This window comes from Rhopilema esculentum, chromosome 14 (assembly GCF_057945365.1).
Source record: "Rhopilema esculentum isolate cy_ngs chromosome 14, ASM5794536v1, whole genome shotgun sequence".
NCBI lineage: Eukaryota > Metazoa > Cnidaria > Scyphozoa > Rhizostomeae > Rhizostomatidae > Rhopilema > Rhopilema esculentum.
Genome location: NC_142828.1, coordinates 4,586,557 through 4,596,966, shown reverse-complemented (window position 1 = coordinate 4,596,966; position 10,410 = coordinate 4,586,557). Strand labels below are relative to the sequence as shown.

General features: G+C 39.0%; 1 protein-coding gene across 4 annotated transcripts in view; it reads right to left on the bottom strand.

Moving 5' to 3' along the window:
• Window positions 1–1,599: 1,599 nt before the first annotated feature.
• Window positions 1,600–10,410, bottom strand: part of LOC135696379 (uncharacterized) — a 44,616-nt gene continuing 35,805 nt past the window's right edge. For all 4 annotated transcript variants that reach the window (XM_065215752.2, XM_065215751.2, XM_065215754.2 and 1 more), the window contains 4 exons: window positions 9,777–10,104; window positions 8,900–8,962; window positions 3,384–8,316; window positions 1,600–2,763 (listed from right to left, as the gene is read on the bottom strand). In XM_065215752.2, coding sequence (XP_065071824.2) covers window positions 2,283–2,763; window positions 3,384–8,316; window positions 8,900–8,962; window positions 9,777–10,104 — 5,805 coding nt within the window. In that variant the 3' untranslated portion in view covers window positions 1,600–2,282. The remainder of the gene's footprint in view (window positions 2,764–3,383; window positions 8,317–8,899; window positions 8,963–9,776; window positions 10,105–10,410) is intronic.

Genomic DNA, 10,410 nt, shown 5'->3' with positions numbered 1-10,410 from the left:
TTTGGCTGTTGCTTTAATTCTAGAGTTTTATTGATTTTCAACCTTGGCTGTTTTCAATTTTGGCTGTTGCTTTTCTTCATATGTTGTCCTTATTTTTTGGGCAAATCTCGATCTAATATGTCTAGTAAATGTTGTTCTTATAAAAAAGGGTGTAGTTTCTTTTAATCTCGTGCCAAAACGTGGTTTCCAAGCAACAGCAGATGAGCCCCACAATCAAAAGAAACTTGAAGGAATTCCTACAAAACTAATAGATTTCCAAAGCACGATCCCTGGGAATAACAGCATAAATAATTCATTGTAGTAGTAGTAATTTTTCTAGCTTGCGTGCAGACTTTACTTCCCGTTGCGAAGGAGCTCTCCTTCGCAACAGAAAGTAAAGATTGCACGTAGGCTATATTTTTTCATGCTGATAGAGTATTTGTGGACTTGTGGATAAAAGCTATTAATGAAAATGAAGCATTGTTCCCCCAAGTGCGAAAAATAAAGATCAGGGGTGCAGTGGGTATTTAGTTTTTGGGAGAGACCTAAAGTCAATACTTTCCTAGAAACTCTGGAAAAGTAGGAACATTTTCGAATCTTTCCTCCAAATTTAAAGGCAAACTCACAAAACTCATCGAAGCAGGCTCATGTGAAAGAGTTAAGATGTATCAGCCTGTTTGAAGCTCCTACTGCACGTTAGTTTATCTTTGTCGTTGAGTAACGCGGCTGCTTGTTTTTTCTGTCCATCTTCAAACGTTCTAAATCTTGCCCAACACTGAAATATTGTGCAGTCACTGTCAAAAGTATTGGAACACTTGGAACAGTTTTCAAAGGCAATTCAGCCATTCCCTTATCCCCCTGGAAAAATGTTTATTTACAATAGAACAAAAAAAAAGGTTATTGAGTACGCTGGGGGACGATGTTATATGACCAGGGCGTTAGCAGTAACTATCTAAAAATGAAGCCATAGTGTGTCCTCATGCTTAGTTACATATCATGTTCTAGCAATTGCATCCAGAATCAATCTGGCTGAGAAACCAGCCATCTTAGTTGATTGACATACTTGAGTTAAGCCTTCACTATGGCTTGAGAGTTGCTATGCAGGACAAAATTAACAGGTCATAGGCCAATTTGTGGTAAATACATTAACAAGGAGTTTTTTTTGGATGGATGAGAACCTTTATTAGGCATCAAGGATGGACTGACATCTCAACAAAATTCATAGAATATCAACCGCAACACTATTACAATTTGGCTGGAAATTGGATCGAATAATGTTATGACTTTAGTTATCAACAACGAACTTGAATCTCTGAAGAATTCGGTGAAAACAATTCAACAGAACAAAAACTACAGGAAATGAATTTCTTTCTTTTACCAAATTTAAAAATTTATTCGTATGTGGGTGTGAATGAAATTCAGAAATTATTTTTAGAAAAAAGCGTGAAAGAAAATTTGGACTTTAAGTTTTAAATTAAAGAAGGCAAAGAACAATCCCAAGAAGAAAGGTAACAAGCAAATTTGCAGAAACCATAGATGTGGGTGGTTAAGATAACACTCCCTGATGTCTGCACATCCTATTTTGTTGGAGAAATTGAGGAAAAGTAGCCACACTCAAAATACACTTAAAACTGTTGAGATAAATGAGACTGTATCTTTTTAAATAAAACGGTACTGCCATCACATTTACATATTTGAAAAATCTGTGCACTTGTTACCGAATGCAATAATTTAATAAATAATACGACACACTTTCTTTTATCCAACATCTACACTCTTCTGTTTTTATTAAAACGAGAGATACTCTCGATTAACGGTTCTCTGCTTGCTTACGATAAAAGCATGGCCATACAACAGCCAAAACAAACTCTAAAAAGTAAACATTGTAAAATTACTTAGCTAAACTACTAAATCTTGTTACTTGACTTCAATTCAGTTATTCCTGCCTTAATTAAGAACAAACTCATGTTTGCAATATCAAGGAATTGCTGTCAAATGACACATGTATATCGTAATTTCAAGCATAGGCATCAAGTAAATTTCTGATGCTAAACAAATTGTAGATTTCAGGCTTTATTTGTCAACGTGCATCGTGCAGAGGAAGTATCATCAATTAAGTTTGAAAGAAATGCAAATCAACAAGTTTGGAAATTATCAATACATTCTTTTTTACCGATGATATTCCACACAAATTCTAAGACCAAGCAACAAGATGCAATCTCAACACTGTATACATTAATCTGAAAATCCTTTCCTAAATTCGTTATTTGCCTAATATACGTGCATATATCGGTGTCTACTTACTATAAGGTCCCAGTACCGTTCACTTTGGTGACCTTCTTACGTTTACTTGAGGTAAATTTCCTAAGAAAGCCACTAATGTTCCCTTTGCCCTTTCCATGTTTGTCACCTTGATCAAGCAATTGTCCTTCAGGTACCGTTACGAAGACTTGGTTACGATTTTCGTCCATTGGATCTGGCGTAACACCGCTCATAAAGCCTTCGTCGCAACTCGACTTAGAAGCAGCGCTCTGTGAAAGTGTTGCACCAGTTTTGGTGGTGGGTGTACCAACCTCGCCTTCACCTAACTCCACGGAGCCATCACTCATGTACTCCTGGCTTAACGACGATGAAGAGCTACATATGCCTAAGGCGGTGTGGCATCTCATTGGAGTACTGGGAGGCAACTCCGCATCACCAACAAATGAATCCCCTGAATGTGATGTCATGGACTTGCTTCTAGTTGATAGGCGTCCGGAACAATACATAAAAGGTGTGCTCGTCCTGCCAATGAACATAAAAGCTTATTTTAATTACATAAAAGGTGTGCTCGTCCTGCCAATGAACATAAAAGCTTTTTTTAAAGAGAACCTACGCTTTCTGTAACATATAAATATGAGAAATATTGGACAATCGGTCGTATTAAAATAAGAAATAGTTGCATTTCGGTCGTATCAATATGATACAGAGTTGACATTCGGTCGTATTAATACAAGAAAATGTTTAATTTCGGCAGGATCAATGTGTTACTTTCGGTCGTATCAATATGAGAAATATTCGACACTCGGTCGTATTAAAATAAGAAATAGTTGCATTTCGGTCGTTTCAATATGATACAGAGTTGACATTCGGTCGTATTAGAATAAGAAATAGTTGACATTCGGTTGCATTAATAAAAGAAATAGTGTACTTTGGTCGTATCAATACGGGAAATAGTTGACATTCGGTCGAATTAATAAAAGAAATAGTTGACTTTCGGTCGAATTGATAAAAGAAATAGTTGACTTTCGGTGGTATCACTATAAATCCTAATCGTCTTAAAAAACAAGTTCCACTTTCATCTCCTTCTCTAAACGACCGTTTATCGTTGAATACATCAAACAAGAATCTATGCAGTGGCCTACCTTAGTGATAACTGTGAATCAGAGAGATCAAAGTGAGACTTTTCATGAATAGCTTGCAACAGGTTTTCAAGACTTCTTCTGTCAGAGTCGATAATCATAAGCTCTTCTTGTAATCGCGACTTTTGATCAATGAAAGTCAATATTGCTGTCTCTAAGGACATATTATCGCCGATACAGTCGAGCAGTTCCTCTCCTAGCTGTTGCGTGCCCTTGCTGACACCTGAAAACTTGTTCTGCACTTTAACTTTGCATGAATCGCACAGCAACCCAGGCGATATGTTTTTAACAGTCTCTAGAGCAGAAATCCCGTTTGTCAGTCGTTTAGCCTTTCCGTTTTTCACCATTGACGCTTTCTCCTCAAGGCTGCTAAGTTCATCTTTAAATGTTTCTAGCTTCACCTCTAATTCACCATTGTATTGTGCATAAGCTGATAAACTTTTATTCAAACGTGCAAAATCTTCCAATAACCGATTTTTGTCATCTTTAAACAACGCTAATTTAGTCTGGAGCTTGTTCTTTTCATATGCTAACGTCTCTTTCTCTTTTTGCAATTGCAAAATTTTTCTCTGTTGATTCTCCAGACTATCTTCTAATGTCTCCTGCGTGGTGTTGGTCAATTTCTTCTCCTGTTCTAACTCTTTAAACCTTTCAGACAGCTCGGTTGCCTCTGCTCTGAGTTCCTCGTTATGACTTTCGTAAATAGACAGGTCCTCTTCCAGACTGCTCTGGTGTTTATGCAGTTGCACGGTTTCCAAGAGTAGTTGTGTTCCCCTAACTTCGGAAGACGGCAATCTTTCTTTCATTTCATTCAAATCTTCATCAAGAACCTTAAGCTGGCCTTCCATGAAAGCGTTTCTCTCTCTGTACTCCTTAAGATGGTTCCGGATAACTAATTTGTAATTATCAATGTTTATAAGAACATTTTCTGTATGATCGAGGTGCGAGCTGAACTGTTTTAAATCTGTCAAAAGAGTTCTGCCGGATTTCTCACATTTCTTTATATTTGTCTTCAAATTATTAATACCTTCTTGCATCTCTTTTACCTTCAAAGTACACTTTTCATTCTCAACGGTAGCAGCATTCTTGCCAGCTTTGTGTACCCTCTGCGATAGTTGCATCCTGCTAATCATAGCCAATGACAAATTATCCTGAACATTCTTCAGTTCTGTACACATTGTTGACAATTCCTGGCTTCTTCTTGATCCGGCTCTTTCTGCTCCTTCGATTTCTTCCCTCAAGAGATTCTCCTCCTCTTTCAGCACTTCAGACTGCTCTATAAGATCTTTCAGTTCTGCAAGATGTACTAAACTTTTTTCCGTGTCATCCTCAATGTTGCTTTCTGCAATAGCTGATTCCTTCTCATCATCCACAGAAGCAGCATCAACCTCACTGCTCTGGGCAGACAAATAGATCTCACTGCTTTCGTTTCCACTATCATTAGACAATTCTAAAATCAAATCATGTAGCCTTTGACGAACCTCCTTTTTTGTACTCATAGCAACACGGATTTTGCGACGAAGTAGTTTCTCTTCTTCCTCTAAAGCAGCTTTTTCTGTATTAAAGTCAGCAAGCTCCTCTTGAGCGATCGACAATTCTTCCTCGATTATCTCTTCACCGATTAAATGTCCTTTCTTCTCCGATGTACTTTGAGGCGCCATTTGCAACTCCAGCTGCTTCTCCACAGCTGCTCTTACCTCCTTTTTAAGAGGCGACAACGCCCTTGCTAGACCCGTCAACTCTGTCCTTAGCAAGTGCTTGTCTTTTTCCGCATTGATAAGCTCGCCTTCTATTCGTTTTCTTTGCTCTAAAAGCGCTTCACACTCTACCCTCATCCTTGATACTTCAAGTTCTGCCATCAGCATTCTATCGTGCATCGTCACCTTCTCACTTTCGTTATTATCAACCTTTTCTAACAATGTATTGTTCTCTTCTTTCAATTTATCACACTTTTCTTTCAAAACTTCAATGTCATCTTGGTAGTTTGAATTATCAGTGCAAAGTTCGAGGTTTTTCGTTTCGATGCCACAGAGCTGCCTCAACAAGTTCTTTGTCTCCTCTTTAGCTGAGTCAAGCTCGTTTTGCTGCTTTTCAAAATCTTCTTCTAACTCTTCAAGATCGTTTTCTAATTTCTCGTTCTCTTCTAAAACTATAGCAATCTCAGCACGAACCTCGGAATTCTGTGTTCTTAGAAAGTCTATCTCTGCTTGCAAAATTTTTTTCTCTTGGATAATCTCCTCAAGTTGTTTGTACAACTCACTAAGCTTTTCTTGATAGGCAGCCTTCTCCTGCTCTATGCGGGCCGCTTTGTCTGCTGCAACGTGACTGAACTCTTCTTTCTCTTTCGATAACTCTTTCAGTTGATTAGTCAGGGCCGTTGTCTTTTCCATGAGATTCTCTCTATCTTCTTTCAATCCCAAAATCCAAACTCGCAATGCCTTCAGTGAATCTAGATAAGTCTTCTTAGTATCCTCTTCAAGGCCCTCTGTATCCCCATCACTAAACTCTTTAATAAGCTTTTCAACTTCCTCTCTCTCTTCCTTGAAATCCTCAACATCGGCATTCAACTTTTCCATCTGCAATCTTAGATCATGGAAGCTTTGCTCCAAGATGCTGTTTGCTTCTCTGAGCTCCTTTGTATGTTTCAAGACCAGTCGCTTCTCCGTTGAATGCTGCATCAAGACACTTCTTTCTATCAAGACCTCTTCTACCTTGCTCTCAAGAAGTCTGAACTTCTCCGTCAATGCTGCAAGCTGCTTTAGCAATTCTTTTTCTTCCACTCTACAATCAGATAATTGATCTTTGATATTCAAATTTTCGGTTTGCAATTCCAGAACCTGATTCTTCGCTTCCTTCTCATTACTTTCGGACTCCGTTAACTTCTGGTTGATTGTTTTGTAATCTTCGCTTAAACTGCCTATTTTCTTCCTGGTTTCTGTCAGCTCCCCCTCTACCTTCTCCAGCTCATTTCGCACGTGCTTGTTCTCTGCATTCAACACGCATGCTTCTCCTTGCAACTTTTTCACACTCTGTTCTAGCGTAACCCTGTCACATTCTACGACGCGATTTCGCTCGCATATTTCATCTACTCTTATCTGCAGCTTACTGTTGATTTCCTTTGATGTTTGCACTGCCTTTCTCAGCTGCTCTCGTTCTGATTCTAGCAGCTTACGTACCTCCTCATTTTCTTCGATTCGCTTCAAAAGGCTGTTTTTCTCTTCAGCAAGAGACCCTAACAGCCCTTGTATATGCGAGGTATCTTGTTCCAAAGTTCTTAATTCTTCATTTAGTTTCTTGTTATTTTCCCTAGATACTATCAATTCCTTTTGCATATCTTCTTTCTCAGCCATAAAGAACGCAAGACGCCTTTGCAAATCAAGCACTTTTCCTTCTATTTCTGTGACAGAACCAAAACTCGATGGCCTGTTCACTGACAAGCTCTTTAATTTCTTGTCAGGACTAGAACACGATCTGGAATGAGGATGGTTCACCCTGCGCAAGGCACTGCTACTCTTGCGTCCATCCGGCGAATGCTCATACTGCTTCACCTGCAACCAAATCTTATTCTTTTCTATCTGTAGTTGATTGAACTCGCTTTCCAGTTTCCCGTATTTATCCTTCAGCTGGTTCATTTCCTCAACAAGCTTCTCCCGATCTTGCTTGAAAGTAGTCGTGAGCTTCTCTTCGTTCTTCTGAAGAACCCGTACATCCATCTTTAATTTCTCAGCACTGACAAGCTCGGTTTTTAAGCGACTGTTCTCCACCTTCAAACTAGAGACCTCCCTTTCAAGTCTCGACTTGTCGTTTCTAAGTGCGGCCAACTCGCGATGTAATCGCTTCTCTTCCTGCCTCATAGTCGATATATCCCCTTGCAAAGCATCCTTTTGATTCTTCAGTGAATTATAGGCCCTTTCAGTGTTGGAACGATCAGCCTTGGAGACCGATATATCCCGCTGGAACCTCCTCTTCTCGACTCTCAACGACGATATTTCTTGCTTCATTGCTGACAGCTCCTTGTTAAACCGATCCTTTTCTTGTTTGATCACATTCACAAGTTTTTCTTCCTTGCTACGAAGATTGTTTATCTCGGTTTTATAATCTTCGGCTTCCCTTTGCAGAATGTCTAACGCTTCTTCCAACATTCTAACATCTTCACGATATTTTGACAATTCATCTTCCAGTTCCGCCTTATCTTCCTCCAATGCAGTCAGCTCCGTCTCAAGCAAACCATTTTCTTCCTTGCAGCACGACCATTCAGTTTCAAGGATTATATTCCTATCTTTGACGTCATCCAGCTCTTCTTCGATTCTTCTCCGCTCATCACGATCCCTGAGTTTCTCCTTCTCCAATATGGTTAACTCGTCTTTTAACGTCGACACTATGCTATCCAACGCTACCTTTTCGTTTCTAAGGTCAACTAACAATCTCTCTTTTTTCGCATTGTTGTTTTCAGTGAGTCTCAGATTATTCTCAAGAAGCTCTTTTCGTTTTTCTAGGTCATCCATTTTACCTTCCAAATCAGATTTGTCCTTCCGGATTTTCTCCACCTGCTCCTCGAGCTTCGAATTCTTACTCTCTAAAGCAAACAACTTCGTTTCTAGACTTCCTTTCAATTCTCGAACTGTCTTCAGCTCGAGCTCTAAATCTTTAACTTTTTCGTCAGATGCGTTTTTCTCCTCTCTCAGATCAAATACTTCCGTTTTCAGCTTTTCGCTATCCCTCTTCTCTGTCTTCAACTCTTCAATCATTCTCTTCCGATCCTCGTCGGATTCTTCAACTCTTGTTGTGCTTATCTGACTCCAGATCTCAGCGAAGTTTTCAGACTGGCTTCCGACCATAAGAATGCAATTCAGCAAAGCCTTATCCATCAGCAAGTAATACAAGGAACTCTCCAACATACCGATATCCTGAGCGGCATCCTTGCGGAAATTCAACTCTAAAAAGCAAAAACAATGTGTGATTGCATGAAACAGGGAACGACAATGCACATACATATATTTCTTGAACACGGCCTAAATACCGACCTATCAAAAAAGTAGTCGATGGGGGTATAGGCAGAGCTGTACACTCTTTTGGTGTATAAAACAGGACGGTTTAAGTTGCAACTTCGAGTTTCACGCTTAATGCGATCATCAAGCAGAGACTCATGTTACATATATATCTTTATACTTGAACAAATATTCTACTAAAAAGAGCATTCTTGTACTTTAATTTTACTCTGACAAAGAAAGGGTGGACAACGTTTGTGAATAACACTAAAAGGACATATAAAAAATCACTTTACAATATAACGGAACAAACAGCTTGGACGAAACAGAACGCCTGACGTACCAACGTACAAATATTACTTTCATTCATTTTGTTAATATTTGATCCAGCCAAAAATGAAACTGATACCAACTTTGTGGTTTACAATATTTCACATACCTATGTTGTCTATGGCAAAGTGGCCTTTAGCAAGTTTCACCAAAAATTAATACACAGTAAAGAGATATAACAACATTTCAGGATGTACTCACCATTTTTAGCTTGGAGATTGGAAACGAGATCTTCTACTGACGTCAGAGTTGATGCTGTTGTTTCTTTAAAAAAGCAAAGAAAACCAATCAAGAAAATACTCGTGGAAGAAAAATTGATATAGACAGTGATGTTTACATTGCGGCACTAGAATTAGCGCATTTAAGATTATCAGCGTTTTTCATCTGCTGAAACAGCTACTGGTATGACGTAGAATAGCATATGTGGACTCATGCAAAAATGGACCTCCAGTGTACAACGAAGATAAAGTGACTGATAAAAATCCAGACGTAAAGTGGTCGAGGTAAGCAATAGAAAAAAGCTCATTTTGTTCCATTAAGCGGTAGTGTGAATTTTTGGAAGAACCTGTTTTGAGAATCTACAAATCCTATTGCACAACACACACATGCATTCAAAGCAATGCTCCGCTAGGCTTTGATCAAAAATGCCTGTCTGTACGGGGCAGGAGACGGTATTGTCATGACTCAAGAGCCTGTCGTTTTACGATTGAAAAGGTTATTTTGCAGATCTTTGGTACTAAGGGACAAATAATGACAAGTTCGAATATCTTCACGGCCTTACTTCCTGTAAGGAACCTTGCTCCCCAAATAATCTTTCCATTTTAGATACATTTTGCACACCTTTCTACATTTTGCACACCTTTTTACATTTTGCACAACTTATCAGACAGACTTCCAATCCCGGACTTCCTACTACAATTTGTCTCTTCTTACAATCTGTTGTTTTGGAGATGTTTGAGTCTCTATTATTCGTGAAAGCATTAGTAAAAGTTGCTGCTCATTTGATCTTTCGTCAAAACCTATTCGTATTACACAATGTTAAGCAATAACGAAGCTTTATAACCTTCAATGTAATTACCTTGCATCTCTTCACTGACTTCAAATGTCTTTTTCAGGTAACCCAATGCTGCACTGCTTATCGACTCCTTCAAATGAGCCAGCTGTTCCAACACTCTCCGCGTTCGCTCTTTGCTTACTTTCTCCATCACAATGTTATTTTTGTAATTCATCTCAATCTGCTGCGCGTGCTCCAAAAACCTTGCAACTGGCTCCAGCGTGGGCGGCAGGTCGCTTCCTTCTAAGGTGTTATGTTCGATATAGTCGGGACTGGTAATGGCAGAGGACCCTGTGCTCGACGTTCTTGAGGCTGCTTTTATTACTGGACCTCGCTCGTAGTCGTTGAGCAACTGAAAACGAGAACAAGCACTATAAACTCTCCATGAAAAATTACAGATCTTATTGCCCTTGATACTCTACGGTGCTTGCCCCTTGAATATTCCACGTATACTATCAAAACACACTCGATATCCTATGCGATTCCTATTACTTTGTCACAACACACAGTTTACCCAACAGTACCATAAACTGAACTTACAACTGCTACGTCTAAACATTGTTAACACTTTCACACTTAAGAATCATAATTTTGTCCAAGCTATGATTTGACCAAAGGCTGCAGAATATCATGATTTGTGATTGTTCAAAGCCTTTCT